This window comes from Passer domesticus, chromosome 5, assembly GCF_036417665.1.
Source record: "Passer domesticus isolate bPasDom1 chromosome 5, bPasDom1.hap1, whole genome shotgun sequence".
Taxonomy (NCBI): Eukaryota; Metazoa; Chordata; class Aves; order Passeriformes; family Passeridae; genus Passer; species Passer domesticus.
In genome coordinates, this window is record NC_087478.1 from 22978098 (window position 1) to 23004528 (window position 26431).

Sequence of the window (26431 nt, forward strand, 5' to 3'; positions counted from 1 at the left end):
AAACTGATATTCCTGGGTTGACTTGCTCTGGTGATGTCTTCACTGAGTGACCTGCTAGATGACTTAAAAAAAATATGGAAGAATCATAGAATTATAGGTTGGTTTGGGTTTGAAAGGACCTTAAAGATCATCCAGTTCCAACCCTGACATAAGCAGGGATGCCTTCCACTAGACCAGGCTGCTCCAAGCCACATCCAGCCTGACCTTGAATACTTCCAGGGATGGAGCAACCACAGCTTTACATGGCAACCTCTGGCAGTGCCTCAACACCCTCACAGGGAAGAACTGCTTCCTAATATCTAACCTAAATCTACCCTCCTTCAGTTCAAAGCCTTTGTCCTATCACTGTGTACCCTTGCAAAACCTCCCTCTACTAATTACTTGTAGACTCCCTTCAGGTACTGAAAGGCCATAATAAGCTTTACCCAGTGCCTTCTCTGCTCCAGGGTGAATAATTCCAATTATTTCAGCCTTTCTTCATAGAAGTACTCTGATCTTGTAATATTGTTTGCATTCTTGTCTTTTAAAAATCCATGCATCATGCAGTAAAAATTAACTCCACCATGACGAAATTTTTTATAAGTTATTATAGAAAATATAACTAATAAAATAACAATCCAATTTCCAGGTTTCTGTGACCAGTCTGTGGACTACAATTTATTTAATTAATTTCTAGAGGATTTTGCTAGCATAATGTGTTCACAAATTTCCTAAAGCAATACATGTGGCTAGTGACCTCAGGGGAATACTAAACTAGTTCCATCCTTGAGCTAGCACTCATGACCTGGATTCAGACTGAGTTTCTCTGATTGTTTATAGTAAATAATTACAAATTTTAATGGTAAAGAAAACTTCACTTTCCCTGGATTGTCTTTCAGAAAGCAGCTGAACAAGAAGGTGTTTGCGGAACAATATGATTTTATGTCTGTTATTTACATGATAATATGACACTTATATTTCTTTTATTTTCCCAATCACACACCTGGCACAGAATTTTATTTCTCTGTAAAAGACTAAACAAACACACAGGACACATGGGAGAGTTTTCATGCAGCGTCACCCATCAATAAATATGTCACTTCTCCTCCCTTTCCCCTGACCTCCTTGCCGGTAACAAAGACTTCCTTCTCACAGGTCTCAGCTAACTTTTACCTCCTTTCTCCTTCAGCTCTGGTAGTTACAGTTCAATCCTTATATTAATTGAGAAGATAAACATTCTACAAGGCCATCTACAGACAATAAATGTTAATGTAAATGTGCAGGATAAATACATGAATCTAATTTACTCCTTTCAGAGATTGTATTCAAATTTTATAACCAGTTTTATTGCATTTCTCAGAAAATGGCTGCACAGGATTCATATTGTTTCCTCCACCACAGAATAGGGACGTCTGTTAAGCCTTAAGTAACCGTCACAATAGGGCTTTTTATGATGAGAACAGGGCTGGCCAGAAACAAACACAGATCCCACAATTGTTTTACCTGCGCAAACTAACCACTGAAACATCATTATAACAAATGAGGAAGTAAATAAAAAAATTAAAAAAAAAAATCTCACCTCCATAGTAAACTTAAAAAAAAAAAATTGGGAGAAAACCCCAAGCTGCAGTGTGGGAATGCATGGTTAGTTTATTGAGGATTAATAGTTGTTGCTTTACTTCTTAACTAACATGACCACAGGTGATGTTCATAGCCACCTAATATATTTTTTCTTCAGCACACAATAAAACTTGTGTAATAAATGAGTACACTTACTCACGGATGTTTTCAATCATTTTTTCCATTGCATCTTCCCAACAATAGGCTTTAACTGACTGTATATTTTCAATTATTTCTGAGGTGATGACAAGTCTCTCATTGATCTTTCCTGCTCTCTTATTCCTACAAAGTAAAAAGACAGTAGATCAATCTTCATTTTTTTCATCCTGTATAGGTAGCTTGTATCCCATTATGCCTTATAAAAACAGGTTCTATATATGCCTCTGCTTAAAATGTTTAACAGAATTATTATGGAGAATATAGAAGAAATTATTAGAAATCCAATAATTGTTTTAAAAGGAGAAAATACAAACTAAAAATAATGCATCAAGTAACTATCAAGGAGTTTTAATTCTAAAAATTCTAGATTTAATGCTAAATCTAATTTTAATGCTATTTACTCCATGTTCGACATTCAATATTTTTTCAATTTTTTAAGTGTAGACACCCACTTCTAAATATGTGAAATTTTGTCTGTAACTTTCCCTACACAGAAAACACTCTTTGAATTCATCCTATGTAATGTCCTAACCAGGGTCCCTTAATCAAGTGGTATAAACTTCTTAAAACCAATGTGTTTCAGGAAAATATCTTGAAATATTTTAAAACATTCTTGTCACCTGTATTTCATCATCATTTGTCCCAGCCAGGCTTGGAATAAGACCATGACTATTAGAAAAGCAAGTCCAGAAAATGCAGAAGCTTCTAACATATCCCAGAGCAATCCCATCAGCAGTGCCACTTGTAATGGTGCAATCCATACAAAATGAGCCAGAGCAAGACCCTATGGAAAGCCACAGTTGAAAAAAAAAAAAAAAAAAGAAAGTTAGAGGTGTGCTCTGAAAAGTACATGAAAAGGAAGTAGACATTAAAGTGACACTTTGAAAAAAAGTAGTGAAGAATGGTACAAATATTTCCAGTAGAAAAGCAAGTTTATAAAGGAGGACTTGTGATCCTGAGCACATAGCATTCTGGGTGTTAATTATGTGTCAGTGCAGCAATACATATACATTCCATGCCTAAACTTTGATTTTTCTAAGGCAAAGTTCAATCTGCAGCTGTCTCTTTGTTATGTATATAAGGAAAAGTCACAGCTTTGTAAAAGTAAATGGAATCTGGCATGAATGCAGGCTTTTTCAACCACCGTAAGATGAGAAAAAAAAATTGTAAGAATCTTCTGAGAGTGTTTTAATCTGATATAGAAGGCAAATATTACTTTGGCGATGAGATGACTGTTGTATGAACAGAACTGGTTCAATGCAGTTCTCATTCAGGAGACTTTGGAGTGAATCCCCTGATCAGGTGCACAGGGTCTGCGTCACTGCAGCTGCACTGCTGCAATGACAGACCACTTGTCTTAACTCGTGCAGCACCAGCTGACATTACTCTGTACAGTCATGCAGTGCTTCAAGTAAATACACCCTGCAATTGCAGCCAAGTGTCTGCAGCCTCTCTGATCTTGTGTCTTTCATGGGAGGCAAATCTTATAGTACCAAAGGGCCAACAAAACACACACGAGGCACAGAAGTTCATAGAGTTTCCAGTTCCTAAAGGCATTAGCAGGGATTTGCTGTAGTCTCTAGCAAAAGAGAAGTTTTACAGAAAACTCTAAGATTTTCTAAGGCAGATGTCTAAGACTTCCTAGCACAGTCTTAAATGAACAATCCCTTTTTAGTGAACTGGGTAATAATAGGAACAGGAGGTTAAACCTCATTGCTTGTTCAATGACAGAAATTGACTGAATCACCTTAGTAAAAAGATAGTCATCAGGAAGTGGGATGTAAGGATTGAACCAGCAAGTTCTATGAAACCAACTGTTTAACAACCTTAGTCTCACTGGACTGAAGAGCAAACATGTTTTTATGATGTCACTTCTTTTTAGGTTTCCTCTTCTAATCAGCATAGGTGATAAAGAATGTCATCATTATCAGAATGAGCAGATCTATGACTATGTGCCAACATATATTCTTAGGGTAATGAATCAGTATTTATTCTACAACGAGCAATCAGGACAGTTCTCCATTTAAGCTCCTTCCTTCCTTAATATCTGACATGAATATCTTGACATTTGTATTTGATGGATCATCAAGTGAATTAAACAACTGATGACGCACCTCATCAAATTTGTTCAGATTGTTGGAAAGAAGACTGACCAACTGTCCAGTACTTATTTTATCTAGAACTCTGCTTGACAGTTTGAGAATCTGTAAAAGAAAACAAAACCACAGGAAAATTGTCATGCAAGTTATCTCCATAAGACGCAATAAATAAAGATAAAAATTATAAGCAATGATGCAGTAGTACATAATCCACTTATTTACAGTAGAAATAATCCACCTATTTGTTTATACTCTAAAGAAAGTCTCATTAAACTTGTTATTTATGTCCTTTGAATTCAATATAGCCATTAAATTGCTTTAAAAATATTGATGTATTGACTTAGTCCTTGCTTTCTCTTGAATATTTTATGGGTATAGATATATATGCAAATGTAAGTTTTAATTAAGCACGCATGCTGTGTGCTGCTGTGCATCCTCAAAAATCTCCTACTGTTGCCTCTCTTGACAAATATTTTTGAAAGCTGCTTTCACAGTGAGCTTTATACTAGAATAACTAACATGTTTGTTTAAATTATCTTCTTTGGGTATTGGTAAAACAAAAACTTTTTTAATCTTTGTATTTTTGAGAATGTGATGGGTGAGTATCTGTTGATTCTTCATACTGTAGCAATTTCACACACTACCATTCAAACTTAGTTCCTTTAATGTCACATTTGTTGTTTAAATCTTCACCTCTAATTCTCTTTTGAAGATATTCTTTGGCCACCAGCATGTTATTCTTCCTCTGCAGTACACATTTTTAACAGGATCACAGTGGTAAAACAATTAAAGCATCTCACCACACATGCACAGCAAGTCTGAACTCAGAGAGGTTGATTTAGTCAAACCAGCTGTAGAAAGGTTTGCACTGTCTACAGTGCAATTCTTTGCACTGGGAAATTGAGAGCTATCAGAAACTGCTAGCCACATTATTCTTCCATGTACTTTGTGTACCTTAACAAAACTATCAATCTTTCAACCAACTAGCCTAAAAGTTACACAGCCTACAGAGAGAGGCTTGGCTTTGGGTGTAAATGAAACAATTACCTTCTTATAAATCAAGCTAAACATAGCTATCCTCATTTGCATTCCAATATGATGAAGACCGAATATAGCAGGGTGTATAAGCAGTGTTCTCACAAAAAAGAGAAGGCACAAGCCAATGCCCAGGTAGTAGGCTATGGATCTTTCATTAGAGTTGTCTGGATCATAGGAAGCTATTATTCTCCCCAGCAGAAGGGGTTGCACAGATTTGGTGACTTCCTGTAGAGAGAAACAAGAAAAGTTATTTTGGTCAGCAGTTGGTTCAATTTTCAAAATGGCTAACATTTCAATTCAAAGTCCCACCAAATGAGATTTGAAGTCTTATATCTTAAATGAGGAAGCCAGGCCTGTTTGCTCTGCAAACCACAGAAAATTGCAGTAATTGCACAGGAGAACAGACAACTCACTGCTGTCTAAGTCTGTGATGCTCCTGCAACTGCACCAAAGCAAATCTGGCTCGTAAATTTTGTTTGATCATTTTCCACAAAAGTAACAACTGAGATTAGCTTCCACATTTACTTTACAGAGTTGTAATGGATTAGGCATATCATATGACTGAATCTAGTTTATCAGGCTCAACCTCTCTTTTGGCCCTAGGGAACTGTTCTCACTGCACTTTACTGGACTTACAGGACAAGGAAAGCCTCAGAATTACCAAAACAAACACTACCATTCTCACAAGACAGTGAAAATATAGCTAAAACAAAAAATAAATGGAAATAGGAACAGAATAAAAGTATAATAATTGGATCATCTACTCAACAGTTCTAGACGCGGTATCCAATTTTGTAACAAAAGCAGAAGGAGAGGAAGTAAAGCAGGAGGGAGGCAAGTTTCATAAAGCTCCCAGAGAAAACAGTTTCTCCTACACTGGAGGCCCCAGCACTTCCCATCCAAGGATGAGCAACAGGACAGAGAACCAGGGTAGGAGAGGAGAAAGAGGTAGGGTGAAACCACTAAGCTACAAGGCATCCAAATGATTTGCTAAAGCCCTGACTTTACTTTAGTCTGCCATTACATTTGTCCTCAGACTCCTTTTCCATTGTAATTAAACCTCATCAGTGTTACCTCAACTTTGCCTTTCATTTCCCTCCCTGCCTCATCATTCTCATACTTTCACTTCTCTAACTTCATTTTATCAATCTCTGCCTCTTGCCTTTCCTTACCCAGTCTTTCCCAAAGAACTGCAAAAATCACCTGTGGTTAACCTTTTGCTTCATCTACTGAAGTTTAATAAAGGTTGCCAACCACTCAGAACCATGAGCTTCAGAAGGACATGAAGAAGGATGTGCTCCTTTCTTCACTGTTATGATCAGTTTAAAAATACATAGTGCTATGAATTTTTATGCATCTCCTTATTCTTCTTTCTGTTGTGTTGCAGCAGAAAGCATGTGATACTTCCAAAGTAACAAGACATTACTGAATTCTTCTGTATAGAGATGTGTTAAATTCTGCCAAAAAGTTACCAGTACTGCCTTCCAGATGAAAACCACACAGACCACCATAGAGACTCAGAGAAGGCAACTGATGAAGTTCAGCTATAATTAAAGCTCTACTGTGATAAATAGCTTGGAAAAATCCCTTTTAGTTTTTGGGGGTTTTTTTCTTCTCCTTTGGGTTCTCTTATACAAAAGCTATCACAGGTACTTCTGTAACCTGGACAGTAATTCCTTTTGAATATTACTGTTCATTGTTCACTTTTTCCACAGAAGACGTAGAATTTTACATCTCAAACAGCATACCTGTTCTATGTGCTGCATTACCCAAATTACCCACTCTGCTGTGAGTCTGGAGCCAGCTTTGACAAAGACTTCAGTGTTATTAGTGGGCAAAGGGAGGAGTGTTTATTAAAAAACACGACCCGAGACAGCTGTGCTTAGACCATATGCATCCCAAAGCATTGTACAAAGGCTCCCCAAAACTCATAAAATACAAAAGAGTCACCTCTCAAGGACAATATGATCTTGGAGATTCCAAGATAAGCTTTTATATATCAGCTTAAAATAGCAACATTTTTTTTGTGTGTTTACTTTTATTCCAGTGAAAATTACATGTTCTGCTGCTGTGTTTGTTGTGACTGTAAATGTATTGCATACATTCCAAGCTCACTGGAAAAAAAAAAGAAGATTTACAGACTAGAATAGTGGCTGGCAACAAGCCAAGTCATACACTATCTCATGGGGCATAAAAGTCCACTGGTTTACAATGGAGATTTATCTGCTTACTTATCAATTATCTAGTCTATATACAAATCAAAGCAAAACTGACTGGTTTTCATTTCTCCTCTTGTCCATTTGAAATTACCCACTGATATAAATATGCATAAACTGATTAAAACAACCTGCCTAAAAAAAGAATGGGATTTGTACACCTAAGAGAAATTTCAGTTTTCAAGATTCATATTTTGCCTTTGCCTGTCCTTATTTTCCCCTCTGCATTCATCATAGGCTACTGAGAAACCCATAAGTGTCCCCTTCACAGTAATCTTAATTGAAAGAGTAAAGATCTGAAGAGAAATGAGATTATGACAAAGCATATTTTGCTAATCTGACCTGGTATGATTATTCTTATGCAACAACAGCTTTTATGTTACGTGTATCCCCCATATGTTCAAACACTCTGCGTTTGAAGACAATAATGCACATCTCTTCTTTGGCACACAGCCAAGAGGCACTTCCCTCCCTGCCTCCTCACTCACACGCGTGACCCATATGCAAGAACTTCAGGAAATCCTCATTAGGGTCCCCTGGGATATGATACTAAAACCACTTCTAAGTTAATGTTAGCAGCTGTTGTGCCTGAGTGGAAATATAAATTTCAAGACAATAAATATAAGACCAAAATTCAAATATAATCCAATTGATCCTCGCAGAAAAGTACCTAGTTGGCTAGGTGGTGTCAAGCTAAAAAGTAAGATTTTTGTTTCACCACCATAACATAATTTTCTTTAAATTGTGGGACTCATATTCTGAAAGGGTGAAGGATGGAAACCATCCCAAACAGCAGGGGAGCAGATACATTAAGTGCAGTAACCCAACATGCCTAACATAACACTATTTATGAGGCGGAGTTGTAGTACTCTAGGGGGCCAGAGCACAAGTGTCCACCCTCCAATAACATCATTACCAACAGTGCATCAGGGACAAGGTGGAGATGGAAAAAAGGCTGGACTTAATGAGAGCAAAGCTGTGATGCCAGCTGAAAGGACAACTCCACAAACAGCAGGGATGCCAGCACACTTTAAACCACAGTCCAAGAAAGATGCCATGAAAACGGCTCACAAAACAGACAAGAAAAGTGCTGAAAGGAAAATGAAGTTCAAAAGAACACACAACTTGGTTACACCTATGCCAGTACGGCACAACATCCTGTCCCCTTTCAAATTTATGGCAAAGCTCCCATTAATTTCCGTGAGCAAGGCCTGCAAAGAACACCAAACAGCTTTAAGAGCAATTTGGTTTTTTTACAATTCCTCTTTCAATAAAACGAAGTTGCTTTAAATAAAATGAACACTAATGATAATACAATCAAGAATGTAGCTAAGATTTAATTTTTCCATGTTCATAGTGTTAGGTGCAGATTCGTTTAAATACTATGTGTTTAATTGCACACATCTGTAATTTCTTAAAGAAATTAAAAAAAAAAAACAACCAAAAACATACACACAAAAGAATATTACTCAAAAATCCTACAGTCTTGTTCTGTCTTCACCCCATCTAAAATTGTACTCCATTAAAAAAATGCATAATGAGAAATCAACCCTGGGCATGCACATCCACACACATTGCCTAAACATTGGGAAAGAGTGTTATCCTCAAGGGTGCCTGCAAAAGCCCTCAGACACTGCTTAACTTTTAGCAGGAATGCATCAGTGCAAAGGTTCTGGCTGGCAGACTGCAGGAACAGCTATCACAGTGCATGGTAGGCTACATTTGTAGAACTGTTTTGTTGTCAGTGGGTTTTTTTAAAAGCAAACCTATCATGAATAAGGAGTTGCTGACTCGGTGAGTAAAAAAAAAATCTAAAGGCAGTAGTGAGATCACAGGAACACATAAAAGACATGATTGAGTAGGGGTCTGCAAATACAAGGTGTTATCCTAAAGAAGAGCTGACAAAAGTGATAAAGGAGTAGAGAGAGAGCAGTTACCATGCAGCTCCTTACCTAGTAAGAGGCCTGTCCTAGACAGCTAACTGCCTTACCTGGACAAAGACAGTTTAGGGTCCAGTACCTAAAGGCATCCTCCTGACACTACACTACTCCCTGCATTCAGCAAAGAATGGAAACTCTCCTTAGCCTTCCTTTTGCTGCCAATGCAAAAGTTTATAGAAACTCTTTTTTGGTTGGGTTTTTTTTTTTGTTTGTTTTTTGTTTTTTTTGTTTTTTTTTTTTTTTGTTTTGTTTTTTTTTTTTTGCTGTCTTAAACTGCAGTGCTCAAATTTAGTTACAATTTGTCTTTAGCCCTTCTAATTTTCTCCCTACATAACCTCACATCTTTTTTGTCCCTGATTGCCTGTTCCTCCTTACAGTGGTGATGCGCTCTCTTTTTTACTACTAAATCACAAATTTGTAAGTAACGCAGATATTTAATGTGCATATTGGGTAACAGCAATTTTCAGATTTATAGCATGGCTACGCATACCTAGTGAGACACCATTAGCAATAATTTTTTTTTCACAGCTCTTAACCCCAGTGATAGGATTGTCAAACAAACAGGTGGCATTTGGTAAGTCAGGGTAATCCTATCTAACATGTTGGAAAGGTGATAAACATAATCGGTTCAGGCTTTCACATCAAGTCCCTGATCACACACTTGGGAGTATTAACAGCACTAGAGCCATTTAAAAACTATTAATATGTATGTTTTAAAGATCCTAAGATATTATCAGAAAATACCTTTTTAAATGAAAATACATCTCTGTATTTATCACCTTTGTAAGTAATACAGAGAGGAAAAATCTGTAGCTATTCACAAGACTCTGTATTAATTTAACAGTTCCTAAAACTTGGATATATTTAAGGAGCACTAAAAGCTTACTAGAGAGGAGAATAATTCTTACCCCTAAATATAAAATTATTCCATAGAACATAAATTTCCAGAAAAAACATCGCCGAAGAGCATTAATGAGTTTAGGTTTCTTCTCTGAAGTTGCCAGCTCTCTGTCCCATTCTCTGAAAAGAAACCAAAACCAGAACTATTAAGTTGTATGAGCAAATACATGAGTCTGTGGCTGTGACATACTTCAATTCATTCAAATATATACGGGGAGATTTAGCTAAGGTGGTTAATGAAAGAAAGCTTTGCAGAGACCCTAAGAATCTGGCCTTCATGGACTTGATAGATCAATAAAAGTTCAAACCCAGTTCAGCCACATATTTGGTAGTTTTAAATACTCAGTCATACATCACCCTGCAGGGAATTATTTCATGAAAAGGTCACATTGTATGTTTTAAAGAAACCTGCTGTACTTAAAACCGGAGTACAATAAAAGGCAAATAAACGTTTTGGAGCTCTTCCAGTCTGCAAAAAAGCACCAACAAAGCATAAAAAGTGTGACTTTTCTATTGCACAGCACTATTTGAAACTGTTGCTGGGACAATAACTTTCTTTTCAATAATAAATTGTAGACCAGATGCAATGCTGTATACAGAGAATATACATTTTGTCAAAATTCAATTCACAGATTAAAACACTCCAGAGAATATCCTCAACTAACGATTTTATCAAATTTTCAACAGAATATTAGATAACCAGAATATTTCATTTATAAACTACCAAAACGCATTTAGCATACCAACATTCTCTATAAATTCCGCTGGTTTGTACTGGTGATGGAGAGACAGGGACACCTGAGCTGGATCAGAAGCTGAATTTTATTGAGAACACAAAGTGTTTACATATGGTTTTATGGGTATGGTACTTATACAGGATTCTATTTCTGGTAACAATTTCCCATTGGTTACATATTCTTCAGGACATCAGTTAGGTAATCATGACAAAGTTTTGTAACATGTTTCTTGGTCACCCAGGGAGCAGTTATCTCTGAGTGTCTCTCCCATGGTTTCTGCTCGATCAGGCCTAAGATATCAGGCTGGTTTATCTGTTCCATTTTACTCTCTGTCTTATCTCCCATAGTTTGGAATACTTATTCCACACTGCAATTAAAATTGACTGGATTGGCACAACAGTGCAGATGTAAGCTGCCCTGGAATATCAGTAAAAGCTACATCAGTTGGTGGAGAAGGAATGGGTTTAGGCATCTCTGTTGTATGAGTTAGTCACAAGTGCAGCATAATTTCTAAATTAGGACCCACTGAAATTGGGTAAAGAAGAGTGGAAACCTAAATGAGGAAAGTCAGAGTATGATTTCTGCAGAAACAATTAGTCTGTCAACAGTGGTATCAAAGGAAATTAAGAATGTTATTTTGTTGAAGAAAAAAATAAACCAAGATTTTACAAGGTTTTTTTGGAAAGAAAGAATAGCATTCCTGCTGTATCCCTTTTCAGGGAACCAACATTGATACTCTGAGTCTAGCCTCACTCATCACCCTGAAATTGTGTAGGATCTGTTGCTCCAGCTGGATCCCTACAAATCTATGGTGCCTAATGGGATTCATACAAGAATCCTCAAAGAGCTGGCTGATGTCATTGCAAAACCTCTCTCCATAATTTTTTAGCAGTCTTGGGGATCTAGAGCAGTCCCAGTTGACCAGAAACCACTGTCCCAGTTTTCAAGAAGGGGAAGGAGGACCCCAGAAAATACAGGCCTGTCAGTGTCACTTCAGTGCCCAGCAAAACTATGGAGAAGACTATTCTGGGAGGTATTGAAAAACACCTATAAGACAATGCAGTCATTGGTTACAGCCAGAACAGCTTCATGAGAGTCTGTCACAGGATCCTTCCGGTCAAAATGTCCAGCACTCAGCTGGATAAACACTTTATGTGATGGGTGAGCAACTGGCTCATGAGTCAGGCACAAAGGGTTACAGTGAATGGGGTGACATCAGACTGGTGAGCTGTCACTAGTGGGGCTCCACAGGGCTCCATCCTTGGCCATGTGCTCTTCAACATCCTCATACATGACCTGGACATTGTACAGGAGGGGATACTGAGCAAGTTCACAGACCATACAAAACTGGGAGGAGCTGTTGACTCCTGTGAGGGCAGGGAGGCCCTGCAGAGAGACCCTGACAACATAGAGAGCAGGGCAATCACCAACCGTATGAAATTCAACATTGGAAAGTACCAGATTCTGCACCTGGGATGGGGCAACCCAGGATGTACAGACTGGGGAATGAGATACTGGAAAACAACACCACAAGGGGGCCAGGGTGTCCTGGTTGAGGGCCAGTTGAATGTGAGTCAGCAGTGCCCTGGCAGCCAGGAGGGCCAGCCCTGTCCTGGGGTGCATCAGGCACAGCATCACCAGCTCGGCAAAAGGGGGAATTGCCCAGCACTACTCTGCACTCCTGCAGCCTCACTTGGAATATTGTGGGCACTTTTGGGTGCTACAATATAAGAAAGATATGAAGCTATGAGAGAGTGTCCAAAGGAGGGCAGTGAAGATGGTGAAGGGCCTTGAGGAGAAGCCGTGTGAGGAGTGGCTGAGGTTGCTTGCTCTGTTCAGGCTGGAGGAGACTGAGGGGAGACCTCACTGCAGTCACAGCTTCCTCCTGAGGGGAAGAGGAGGGGCAGGCACTGATCTCTTCCCTGGGGTGACCAGTGACAGGACCTGAGGGAATGGCCTGAAGCTTTGTCAGGGGAGATTTAGGTTGGATATTATGAAAAGGTTCTTCACTCAGAGGATGGCTGGTCACTGGAACAGGATCCCCAGGGAAGTGGTCACAGCACCAAGCTTCTAACTCAGGATAGTCTGTGATCAATGGCAGATATCACAGGTACCTGTATATAATTTAGACCATCTAGTAATTTAGACCATCTAGGTTGTACATCTGTACCAGGGATCACAGTCATGTCCAAAGTACAACTGTGTGCAATCAGCTAGCTCTCGACATTATTTAAACATTTAATCCCAAAGCTTTGTAATGAAAATTGCATTGTGATTCCTGAAAAAAATTTATTTAATTAACCTTTCATACCTTTCCAGTTTTTCAGAAAGATTATCAGCAGAGTCTGCAGAAGGGATTTGATAAATATCTGAGAGCTCCAACCGTCGTCTGTAACCCTTTTTCAAAATTGGGTTTGTCCATCTAAGCAAATATTAAAAAAAAAAAGTTAGAATTAAAAATATTATAGCATTAATTCTGGAGTTGCTTTGTCTTACCCTGAGTATTTTCTCCACAGCATCCAAATATGTCTAAATGCACACACATTCACATACACACACATATATGACACAATAAAGTGCAGTCCTGCATTATATTTACAGAACTATATTGACAAATATAATACTAAAAGAATAATTGTGAAACTCCTGCATTTTATAAGTTTTGGGGTCAGGTCATACCCCAGACTTCCTACTGAGTCAGCAGCAGACAAATGAACAGAGGAATTAAACCTTTGTACTGTATTTCCAAATATGCTATGTGCTATGTCCATATAAATGAATAATAAATCATAACCATAGTAAAGTGGACATGCAAGTTTCATTCCTATCTGCTCTGCTCTGGGGAGACCCCTCCTGGAGTACTCAGCACAGGAAGGACAGGAACCTGCTGGTACAAGTCCAGGAGAGGCCACGAGGAGGATTAGAAAGATGGAACACCTCTCCCTGTGAAGAAAGGCTTGGAGAACTGAAATTGTTCAGCCTGGAGAAGAGATGGCTCCAGGGAAATCTTAGAGCAGCCTTCCAGTACCTAAAGTGGACATCCAGGAGAGCTGGAGAGGAACCAGCTACAAGCCCATGTAGTGACAGAACAAGGAGAAATGGCTTTAAACTGAAAGAGAGTAAGTTTAGATCAGATATTAGGAAGAAATTCCTTACTGTGAGGGTAGCCAGACACTGGAACAGGTTGCCTAGAGAAGGTGAGGATGCCCCATCCCTGGCAGTGTTCAAGGCCAGGTTGGGTGCAGCTTGGAGAAATCTGGCCTATTGGAAAGTGTCCCTGCTCATGGTAGGGGGGTTGGAACCTGGCAATCTTTAAGATCCCTTCCAACACAAGCCATTCCATGATTCTATTGCATCTTACATTGCAATATGAACTTAACAACACAAACCATGCACAGAACTCCTCTTAAGATCTTCATTGTGTCCATTATATACACATATGTTGCATTTATTTTTTCAAATGTCATGTTTAAAATTTTGATACCAATTTATAGGGCATGGTGAGACAAAACAAAGTAGGAAAAGGCTATTCCAAATGGCTACTCTGTAGAGTCTTTTTAAGTCATGACTAATTTTATCAAACAATTCAGTTCTAAAAAGGCCTATGATTCCCCAAGGACCAACTTATACAAAATTTTTCACCAGATTCTGTTCAGAAATCTTTTTGAAAGCAAAGGACTAGATCAAAACATAAAAACTGTTTATACTAATACTAATGGTGTATTTTGAAACTACTTGAATTTCTGCTTTACTGTCATAAAAAAATATTTCCTTAAAAAAATGAAGTGCCTGAAAAATAAGTAGCTTGTGGTTGATTGCTATCATATTTCCATATGTAAACCAGAGTTCATCAAAAACCCAGCATGGTTCATGATTATGATAAAATTCAGCAAATCCTCAATAATTCCAAAATTTTAGTTTTAAACTGTTTTTAAAATAATAAAAAAATGTTATTTGCAATAACATTTTCCACAGTCACTCAAAAAATGCAAACAGCTTATTGGACATGCTTAGCTGTATACCTGTAAGAACATATGTCGTACACACAAAGTAATCCCCATTCTCATTTGCAGCCTCTGAAGGTGCAAAGAAGTTGATACAAAGGTAAAAGAACATCATTGAACATTACAAAAGTGCAAAAAAGCTATAACATAACAGATAAAAATTACTTGTGTGTACACATATGCACGCTTTAACATTTATTTTAGTGAAGTTATGAATTGCATGAGACACCAGTCTATAATCCCCACAATTCAGTAAAGCACCAAGATATTTCCCGAGTGCATGGTTATATCACATCCACTGCAAAGAGAACATGCTCTAAGAAACTGAAGGAGTATCCTTAATTTTTGCAATAATGGTATGGTTTCAGATGAATCATATGACTTCAAGCTCAGTCTTCCACACCACTGTAGCTGAGAAATAACAAGTGATTCATGGTATGTTATAGGAAGGGAGTTCGAAGAGTCCACTTTGGAGAGTCATTGGACTCTTGTTTTACCATTTGGAGATGATAAAACACCCATAAACTTTACAACTACTGGAAACAGGAGCCAATATTTTTCAGGGATAAAATGGATTAGAAGAAAACCTTTGGATTTCACGTAACACTTACATGAAAGTCTTTCATGATTACTGTAAATGGTATATCAGGTATGGATTTTTATTTTACCAGCTCTTGAAGACAGAAAGGACCAGTTGCTATTGGCTTTGTGCACATCTTGTGGAGAACTGGCTAATCCTTGTCATTCAGGAACAGAAACTCTCATTAATTTCTGTTCTCAGCTTCCCCGACGTCCTGTGTACGTAGATATTTCAGTAATGACAGAATGAATACAAGTTATGGGACACAAAACCACTACTGCAGCTAATGCAAGGAAGTGACAGTATTTCCTAGGCAACTTCTTTAATTCACAACACTGTAGCTAAGTAATAACCTTCCTAAGCCCCTTAATAATGCTTTGAGACTGCAATAAGCAATTCCCAACCTGACAAAAGATAAGTGCTTTGCAGTTTCACTTTGTATGTTTTGAGAAAACATTTTTTATTGCACTGTTTCCCTCCACATATTTGATTTTATTTATAGTTTTGATTAGCATCTACCCTGGAATTTTGCCACAGCCTGGACTAACAAAATGTGGCTGCATTTAGAAAGACAGCTGAGTGGCTGTATTATCATTTGGGGAAGGCAGCACACTTAGCAGATCTACTGTACTTCTAGAAATGGCTCTCATTTTACTCTGTGCTTAACTCTGTGTTAACGAGCTGCATTTATCATTGCCATCAAAATTATGTGGTCCCTAAACTACCCTCCTTTCCCTAGTCAGAGTTTGATACAGACTTATGCAGTCCTCATCTTCATCTCAGTGTTCATCACAGTAGCTGTGACTGTGCTGGATAAACTCCTCCAGCCAGCTAAAGGAGCGGTGCTGCCTCCTTCCCTGGGGACCTCCTGGTCTGCAGCCAGGTTCCCTCTTCAAGCTGCTGGCAGGGCTTGCACAGAGAGGTTCATCTCCCAGCTGCCCTGGCCTTGCTTGGCAGTCCCACCCTAACTAGATCTGGCCAATTTGTGCGCTGTGCCAAGTGGCTTCAGGTGGGAGTGGTAATCGTGGGAGGAGCTGGCCTGATGTGTGGTGCTTGTCTCAAGGTGGATTTTCAACAGCTGCTTGAGTTGTGCAGTCAAGAACTGCTGGAGGCAGTTTGTGTTTTGTTGAAAGGAATATACTAGACCTAAACCACATAAATATCTCATTAGAACCAATTTTTTGTCAGATTCCTGTAGCATTCCTATAGCCATTATCTTCTAGATTCTTTGCAAAGATTGAAATGCAAAGGGACTATGAATTTACTTTAACTGGCAATATAATCTGTAGTTATCCATGTTTCTATAACACTAGGTGACATAGCTCAGTTAGAGTTTGTCAATGAATATGTCTCTTCTTTTTTTTGGCTTATTGGAAACAATTTGTCAGCATTAATGCTGAGGTTTTTCCTGAGGTTGTTGAGAAATTTATTCTGAAAGGAAGGGAGCAAGAAAGGGAAACAGATTGGCTTTACAGCATTATGTTAGCAAATGCCATCGGATTACTCGCTGGCATTTAATGAAGCCTTTCACAGAGAAACCTGTAGTGCTGTGAGAGATTTCCCACTAACTAGGAATGTTATTATGGGTACACGTGTATGAAACCCATCAGGGAACAAGTTTCAAGGATGTACAGTAGGAAAGAAGAAAAGAAGGCAAGTTCCACATCTATTATCTACTGCCTGTAGTAAAACACACATGATGAAATTGATAGGTAAATATCATATATATAACATATGGTTTGGTAGATTTCTGATGACCATTTCTTTGTCATTTACTTAAGCAATATGCAACAGATTTTGTATTACAGCTATTGCTTTCTGCTGCATATTCAGACTCATGCCACTCAAACTGTATCAATAGGACAGATGTCTTTGGCTTTCCAGAGAGTATTAACACAGACAATTTGTCAATAGGATTTGACTCTCCCTTAAGGCTGCTTTACATGTCACTGAAGACAGGAGCATCTGTGTTGCTAAGCCAACTGCCCAGATCTTCTTCCTGAGCACAGGAATACCCTAGCTCCATCGGGCTCTTCAGATCAAGAAGCACAGTTTGCTGAGACAGTAACAGAGCAGTGGTGCTGGGCTACCCAAGACCAGCAAAAGAGAGCAGCTCTCCTACAAGGGGCACTGATCAGGCTGGTGCCATTTCAACAGGTGCTCTGTGCACAGCACAGCAACATCTACTGAGCAGCACAGAGGTGACCATGGTTTCATTCCCCTCTGCAAAGCATTAATACCTGTGCAAAATATAGTTAAGCATAGTGACTGCAACTTCTAGGGAACCGGACCTAAAATTCAACTAAGAGAGCAGGAATAGCGCCTCTGGCTTTAACTTATCCTTCCTTCTCACAATTAAGGGAGAGCTGGTGGGAGGCCAAGGAAGAAGGAACATAATCAAGCCATAATTATGATGCTTTAAAGCCTAAGATTTATGTGATATTTGTAGAGCCATGAATTCTTACTAACTGCAAGAAAAGACTGAGGTACCATGTAGATCTCAGACATTCCCAAAGAGTCCCTCTGACCAGATTATGTCAGAGGCTCTGCACCCCCATCCTCCCACAAAACATATCCTCACTCCAGCAGCAGCACATTGTTGCTTACTTTGTACTGGAAGTGGCTCTACTACACCCAGTACTGCTTCTCCAGAAGAGTGTCTGCACCACCAGCTGTCCTCTCTGAGCATCCTGTAGTGCAGCTGTAAAAGGTGACCCCAGCTTTTTGTGATCCTTGCTAACAGATGGGGCAAGTCAGCATGCCCATGGAGCACAACAGCCTTATTCCTGCCCCCTGCCCCTTGGTTGCCCTCAACAGAGTAGGGCTGCAGTTATTTTGTTTTGAATAGTAGCCTACTGAAATAGCATGTTATATGTTCTGAAAACTATATTAACTTTAGCATGTCTCTCTTTATAAACAACAACAAAAAATGCAATATAGCTTAATATTTAAATATAATTATTGCAGGGTTTCAACAACAAAAGTAAATGCAGATCCTATTGATTTCTGGTTTTTTGTTGTAGTTGTTTTCCTCCAGGTCACAAAAATTAAGATTTTAATTTCTTCACTAATAAACAATTCTTCCCCATGAAGTGTTATTTGACATGGAAAATATTTAGCTGCAATATTATTGACTCTGCCACTAGCTGTGAGCAGCACCATTTTAAGAACAATCAATGTTCTGCTGAAACCCCAGGATTTCAATAGCAACTCTTAATTAGGATTATGCCACAGCAATTCTTGGGGAAGTCTTGTCTTTTATGCCCAGTTTTTGTGAAGTGACACTTATTCAAATTATTATCTAATTGCTAAATGCTTTTTTAACAGAAATTAAATACTTTTTTCCTTACAATTAGTAAGGTAGTCAAAATATTTCAGTTTGCAGAAGTACTGGGAGATATTTGAGAGGAAAAAAAAACCACATCAGGGGATAGGTTGTGCAAGATGGAAGGACAGAATATATTAATTGTATTGCAATCTGTCAACTGTTTAGGTACCAAAGTCAAGTGTAAGATATGCTTCAAATATTTCTTTAAGAAAGCCAACAAAAAAGCAGTGGTGATGATGTGCTATGAACAAGGTTTGCAAGGCTCTTTCAGCATACACCTACAATTAGACAGACTAGGTGAGGATATTCATCCATCTTCTCTTTTACTTAATTATATGTCCCTCAGCAAGAATAAGAGAAAGATTTCTTTTCTTGTAGTCCTTTGAAAGAACAAGGAACATAACAGAAAGTTTTCATCAGCAAAACTGTTGCAGAGCAATGCTATTCATGATTTAATTGAATTTTAAAATCTTCCAGATGTGTCACTAAGTGATAGCAACAATTTCACCCAATTTAGCACTTCACTGTGTTAGCCATGGATTTTTTAAGATGCGTTTCCTAATAAAATAAGATAGAGTTGCACATAAGGTGCAATGGCCCTTTCCAAAACTCTGATTTGTTCCCACCGTAATGACTGATATGTGGTCAGATATAAACAACAGGTGAACAGAGTTACATTTTATTTAATTTTGATGCCAAGGGCCAAAATGTAAATTACCATTACAGCAATATGGAATCAACCGTTAATTAGGTGCTGCTTCTCTTACTACTTGCTCTGTGCCATTTTCACTGTATCCTGGTATTTGATGATGCTACTCCTTAGCATGACCCTTGCAAATTAATGAGAAAATGCCTCATATCTTTTGATTTCCATAACAGTCATGGGTTTTGAACAAAGCAACATTGGGGCACCTCTGTAGTTTTGGTTTCTTTGTATTTATTACCTACAGATAAATTAAAGCATTCCAGAACTTACAGATTAAAATTAGTTAAGGTGAAAGTTAAAGTGAGATGTCAGAATTACTCCAATACAACAAAGGTTCACATCCGTTATTTTAAAAGTTGGGGAAAAAATAAAGGATAAATACCAATATTAAAATATGGGAATGTACCTAAAACCAAGTACCTTTACCAGCTGTCACTTAGGATTTTCTCCTTCCGGTTTAAATTGAAAATCTTCTGGTTTAGGCTTCTGAAAAACTATGCTATTTCAAAATATGTCTTAGATGCCTACTTATTTTCTTCTAATTTGGGGAGTTTCATGACAATGCAGCCTTGGATTAGCTCCTTGATGACTGAAAGAGCTCATGCAGGTCCTTTTGCTTCTAAGAGAGGGACTGACACATAAACAGCCTCTGAGCTCTTGCTTGTCTCACCCAGGTGTTCCCCCACTCTCGTGGAAGGCAGTTGAACTGCATCTACAAATTCACATGGCAAAATGTGGCAGTGTTTCAATGTCTCCTTGTATACTAGTTAATTTTCACCTTTAACTTACTTATTTCAGAGGACATAAAGTGACACATCATTACCTGGATGTCAGGTTGGCACTATCCTGCCTCCACAGCTATACCTACACATGTGTGCTGCAAAGCTGGGGTGAGTGGGTGAAGAGAAAAAACATAAACCGAGATAACAGCAACCTCTGACCTCTTGCAATAAGTCAAAATATTCCCACCACTTTGAAATTAGCATATCCAAAAATGTAGCGATTTAGAGACTCAGATTCTTCAGTATGAAAGAGGTGATAATTGTTAACTGCAGAAATATTCTGGAATAACTTTGTCACACCAGAAATACCCTTGTGCAATCAAGGTTCTGGACAGTAGATTTCAGGCAGATTGCCCTGACCCCATCACATGCTTCCAGGACAAATCACAATCCTTGTACGCCTCACTTTCTTCTCTAAAGAATTAATAAGGAAACTACTTTTTAACACATCCTTTGCACTATCTGCTTAGACTTCAAAACATACTTCCTTATCAAATATTTTGCTTACTACAGAGGACTTCAAATTTCTGTCAGTGCATTTAGAAGCCTCTATAATACAGATAATAAATCTACTAAACATGTAATTGCCTACAGTATTTAAAAAAATAGAGGATTTGGATGAATTACTTTCTATCTCACCAAAATCAAATAAGCATGTAGAAAATAACAAGGTATAGACAGGTCTGCAAATATTTCAAATACTTGATAATTTATTTTGAGTATCAAGATAATAAGTAGTCTTCCCACAGAAAGAAAACAGATTTTAAATATATTTCTGTCACACGCAACTTGATCTAGGCGTCTGTGCTGTAGAGTTATAAAGCAGCCAGAGAAGACCCCTGTGCTACACAAGGTTTGCAATTTTGGTCATTAGACCAAGTACCAGACTGAGCCAAGGACACAATTTAGCCTTATTGTTAAAGAAGGTATTCCTCTGACTGAAATTGCTTGAAGTGTAGGATACTTTGCATCCTTTCTCCAGTTCACTTCAAGTTTCAAATTTTGCCTTGGAAGTCAAGTATTCAGGAGGAGTCTGAAACTTGCCTGCACATCTTTGAACCATGTGACTTTCAGGAGCTGACGCTCTGCTGTTCTAGGCAGCTCTGGAGGACTGGCAGAGCAGCAGGTCTCCAAGGACCACTTGTGGCAACAGACAAATGATCAGGCAGCCTCACAGGGCCATAACCTGCGCTGCAGCTGCAGCTGTGCTTGGTTATCACCGACAGCCAGGATTTACAATTGCCTGGGATCAGTGAGAGGCAGCTCATCAGGGCTAGATACACACAGGGCCCAAGGAACACACTACAGAAAAATTTCCTTGTGTAAGTGTCTAAGCTGGCTGTCCCAGAAAGTGAGGCATGGCACTGTGCCATTCACCTGCTACTGCACACAGAGACTCCTTATTCAAAGAGGAAAGATGACCAAAGAGCTATAGCTAGGTATTGGTAAGGGAGGGTCCAAATATTTATTGGTTGTGACAATTTGCAGACACCTGCCCACCAGAGTGAAATTAATAGTCATGAGTTAGGCATTTAAGCTTCCTATACAAAATCTGGAACTTTTAGGAACTCTAAACAGTGTCAGGACAAACCTTGCAAGGAAAACACAAGATTTTTCAATTCAAGAATGAAAATCCTAAGTAACTTGGTGTCATTGAATTCTAAGATGCACAGTTCAAATATAGAGCAGGGAATTTTCTGAAGGGAATTAATTTAATTCTCATGAAAGTGCCAGAAACTGTCTTGTACAATGTACTCTTAAAATTGAAATTATGACTGAATTAAGCTACAAAGAGCAATAGAATAATATTGTTGTAGTGTATGGGCTAAGTACTTTCAAAACTTAAGTCCTGAATTTTCTTATCCCCCTTGAAGGTTATTAGCAGACTTCATAAGAGGCTCACACCAGGAATCAGAACTTGCAAAGAAGTTTTTATTCAGAAGAGTACAGAGTAATTCTTGATTTATGCTCTACAAATTAGCTGAGCCAGGGATAGATAACTAAAACATCTTCACTGCCAAACACTGCTAACACTTGGTCCTACTTCCTAGAAGAGGTGAGGTATAGAACTGAATTTCTTTTCCTAGCTCTCACAACACACAAGGGCAGAAGAACGAATACAACATTTATCCCATACTGGCTAAATTGTACTTCAAACGCCTGGACAGCTGTGTAAATGTACAGATTTCTTTTTCTCTGGTTTGGAAAGCAAGAAGCAACTAGAGCAGATCTGATTGACTGAATCCATGAGGAGACTTGACACAAAAGCTGGGTTAGTTTGTATTTCTCATTTGGATTTAATAATGATTCAGGCACTAAAGTACTAGGTCTTGCCAAGTGTTGTCATGTTTGATAGGTACCAAAGCAAAAGTATGTGCTTAAAGAATTGGACACAGCACAAGGATTACTTTTTGAGAACTTGTATTTTTATATCTAAAGTTACTTGTAAAAGAACAGTAATAAAATCAGAATTGTTGCAGCCATTTCTGAACCTCCAGCAGTAACTCTGTGTGCCAGTTCTCAAATAAAAATTGATTAATTAACAAGACTTCCTGATCTCAGATAATTTTCAATAAAAACTAGGTGATTGCAAAGTAGTCTGATATTGTTTGCGACAAAAGGTATGGCCTTGACTCTACATAACCCCAAAACTCCAAAGGAAAATAAGTAATGGTTATGAAGACAAAAGTGAAGCTTCACAATGAATATGATGCTAAGCATATGATGATCTGACTGCTTCTGCATAAAACTCTGTTTTCTTTAAACAAAGTTAAAAGTTGCCAATGAACAGAAAGAATGTTTTGCATGAGGTTGGGAACAAACGAGGTCAACTCTGAAAATGTAATAAGGAAAATACTACAAAACACAAAACAATCTCTGAAACCCCAAACTCTCAGTATCTAGTGTTTTCTGTTTCCTAAGTGTCCCCTTAATGGAAGATCTCAAATCACTTGCTTTCACACCTTGTTTCTGAACTACCAAAGTTCAGTTTTTGAACCAAAACTACTTAAAATTTAGGGTGAAAGTTAATTTCTAATTTTAAATATTTTCTGTCATGACCACTCCTAGAAACTATCCTTTTTTTTTTGCCTCGGTAGTATCACTATCAGTAATACAACAAAAAAGTAACACTTTCTATAAGATAGTAGTCTTTGTATACCAAAATATTTTCTCACTTTTTTTGCATAAAGAATTAAGAAAAAAGGTCCAAACAATACTGAAACATTTATGAACTATTATGAGCAGAGAGCTACATTCTGAGTTTAACACATGTTAAACCTATCTCTCCCACACAAACAGGATAGATTATGAAGCAATAAAACCTTGCCAATATGTTTACACACCTATAGGTGATAACAGCTCGTACGATATTAAATAATAATATATTAATCAGCAAGATTTCCCAAATAATCATAACTAATATTTTAGCATCACTTATACTAACATGATCTTTAACTTATCACATTCTATTCAGATCGGTACATCACACAAAAATGCAGTGCAGACTCTTATAAAAGTTACTTCACTGAAACATGTACTGTGTTGTACTTGAAGACGTCATTTTCATTATCATTATCATCAAAAAAAGCAATCTGTCTCCATATGTCTTTTGTCCATTTCTTTACTCTAGTTAATATTCATCATGAACAACTCCTTAGCTTCATATATTTTATTATTATCACTTTGGTTACTGTCACCTGACCAAAAGCTGGTACAGTATAATGCATCATGCATGATAAACATGACTAAAACAACATTCAATTGACTTGAAGACTGTGATTTAAAAGATGAGCTCAGGCCTCAGGATGGTTAATTATGTCTTTAATGAGCATGAACTGCATCTGGTTTCAAACATGAAAACTTTCACTACGGTAGGAATCAGAAATGTATTTGCTTTATCTTATTGGGGTGTTTCTTCACACCTTCAACACCCTAGGCTCTAGGATTATAAATTTATAGAAGTTTATAAATAAATAAAATTAAGTGGCCCCTCAAGATATTAAATTAATACACAGACTTATTTCCTATAGATTTCTGTCTTATATTTGTCAGGAGCACTGACTGAAACATCATTTATGGGGAATTTATAATTGCTTACACCCCTGTCATGCATGTGCTCTGGTTGTAACAGTATTTGGCAGCAAGCAAGGCTTCTTTCCCACTGCAGCACCATTGGAGAAAACATATAGAATCACTACATTTACCTAGATGCTTGTAAAACCTTAGGAACAGGTTAGATTTGGGATTATTCCCCTCTATCAAATCTGGCTTAAATGGGCCAAAGGGGGAGAGAGAGGCAAACAGTGACTCATACAGAGTCCCTTTAAGAGACTAAAAAACATACAGACCAACCTGCTAAAAGCTGTCCCAAAAGGATTTAAAAGTGAGCTAAAAGCCTTCAGTTTTTCAGGCAGAGACCTCATGACAATGCTATAGTTTTGCACCATGTGCTCTCACCTCAGTCATCATGTTCACATCTTACACAAGAGTTCCTCCCTCCCTTCCTTGCCATGCAAGAGACCCTCCAGTAACAAAAGGGGGAACCAGTACTCTGGCAAAACCAGTGCTGTGTGGGCCAATGCCAAAAAGATTATTTGTTCTTTCCAGTTCACAGTGCCGTTTCTAGCGATGTCACATAAGACGTATTCAGCTTCCATATTGTCTTACAAAGTACATTGTGCCCAGGCACTGATATTGGTTCCTTCTCCTTTTATTTGATGTTTTTAGAAAGAAAAGGCTCTGGGGAGTTTGCTTGTAAGAGAACATTTTCAAGGTTTGCAAGGAACTGTTTCCAGTAAGATCATATATTACACTTGCACATTGAGCAAATGCTAAACACTCAAAGAGCCAAACAGAAGGAATCCTTGTCCTGAGAGCATTTCCCCACTGCTCCCTACCACCCCACGGTGTTCTCAAAGTTTACATGAAATAACAGATTAACTAGTTGAGCAACTACCAAAGGTTGCTCAAATTATGTCATAAATTCATCTCTTCGGGTCCAGCAAAGGTTTATGACACCTGACAGAGCCCATTCCTGGTGCTAAAACCCCACAGCAACAACAAAAGAGAGTGATCTCATCAACAAGCGAGACTCCCAGCGCTGTCCCCGCAGACCATTCCAGAGCCCATGGGCCCCTCCCGGGGCTCGGTTCCCCTCCCGGGGCTCCCCGCCCGCCGCTGCCCGGCCCGGCCCGCTGCCCCTGCCCCACGCGTCCCGCCGCACCGGGGCTCCCACCTGAAGAAAAGTTTGGAGAAGCTGTTCGCCTTCTCCAGGGGAGACCTCTGCATGGTGAGGTGAGGTGCGGTGAGATGCGGCGAGCGGGGACCGGAGGCAGCCGCTAATCGCTGACGCCTCGCTCGCCCGCTCCGCTCCTGCGGCTCTCCCACCTTATCCACCCGGCCGCTCTGATGTCACCGTCCGCCTCCTGCCCCGGCCCCTCTCCCCGCCTCTGCTTGCCCCGGTTCAAAGGCGGGCGGGCTGGGGCCCCAGCCCGTGCGCTGCCGCCGCCGCTCCTCCCCCGCCTCCCCGCCGCGCCCGGCTCCGCGCACCGGGCGCGCCCCGCCGCTCCCCCCGCACGCTCTCCTCCCCGGCTCCCCGACGGCTCTCGCCCAGCCCGTTACCTCCACCTGCCGACTCAGCTTCCCGAGGTCCCCAGCCTCTCCCCAGCACTAAACCCCTCTTCTGACCGAGTTCCGAGACGGGGAAAGCCCCCTTCCAGACGGGCCTTCTGCCCTGCGTCCCGGGCAGCGGGGACAGCGCAGCAGCGAGGACAGCCCCGTCGGGGCGTGGACACCCCCTCGCCCTGCCGAGCGCGCTCCTCACCGCAGAGCCGGTCCCGGTTCCCAGGGCTCCTGCTGCAGCCCGCCGAGGCCCGCGGAGCCGAGGCCGGCCCCTGGCCCGGGTGGGCACCCGCGGCCACAGTCCCCGTCCGCCGCCCTCCGCCCGTGCGCGGCCCCAGGGCGAGCGCAGCGACCCTCGGGCTGAAGGCAGAGCGCAGCGGGCAGCCCGGGGAAGGGAAGGGTGCGGGGCAAGCGCGATCATACCCACTTTAAAATACTCTTACTTCAGTTTTTCAAGTTCTCTGTCAGGCCCGTACCTGAACAGAGACAAATGGGAACTGAAGTTATATCTTCAGCAAGTTTAGGTCAAACACCCAGATCTAACACTAAGGGTGTTTCTGGAGCTTTATGTGCGTGACATACAAACAAAATCACTGCTTTAATGGCGCAGGGCAGAAAGCATACTTGAGAGAAACAAAGACGACAGGAAGAAAGCAAAAAGAACATTATTTAATTCTGTACATTATTTAATTTTATTTGATGTTTTATTTTGATATTTACA

General features: G+C 39.5%; 1 protein-coding gene across 2 annotated transcripts in view; it reads right to left on the minus strand.

Annotated features, from left to right (window-relative positions):
• Window positions 1-25842, minus strand: part of CFTR (CF transmembrane conductance regulator) — an 86990-nt gene extending 61148 nt beyond the window's left edge. The window contains exons 1-7 of one of the 2 annotated variants that reach the window (XM_064422318.1): window positions 25711-25842; window positions 13000-13110; window positions 9960-10071; window positions 4905-5120; window positions 3873-3962; window positions 2379-2542; window positions 1756-1881 (exon numbers count right to left, since the gene is read on the minus strand). In XM_064422318.1, the coding sequence (XP_064278388.1) occupies window positions 1756-1881; window positions 2379-2542; window positions 3873-3962; window positions 4905-5120; window positions 9960-9989 (626 nt within the window). In that variant the 5' untranslated portion in view covers window positions 9990-10071; window positions 13000-13110; window positions 25711-25842. Of the gene's footprint in view, window positions 1-1755; window positions 1882-2378; window positions 2543-3872; window positions 3963-4904; window positions 5121-9959; window positions 10072-12999; window positions 13111-25324; window positions 25488-25710 lie in introns of those variants that run through there. The other variant, XM_064422317.1, reaches the window with a different exon arrangement.
• Between the last annotated feature and the right edge of the window lie 589 nt (window positions 25843-26431).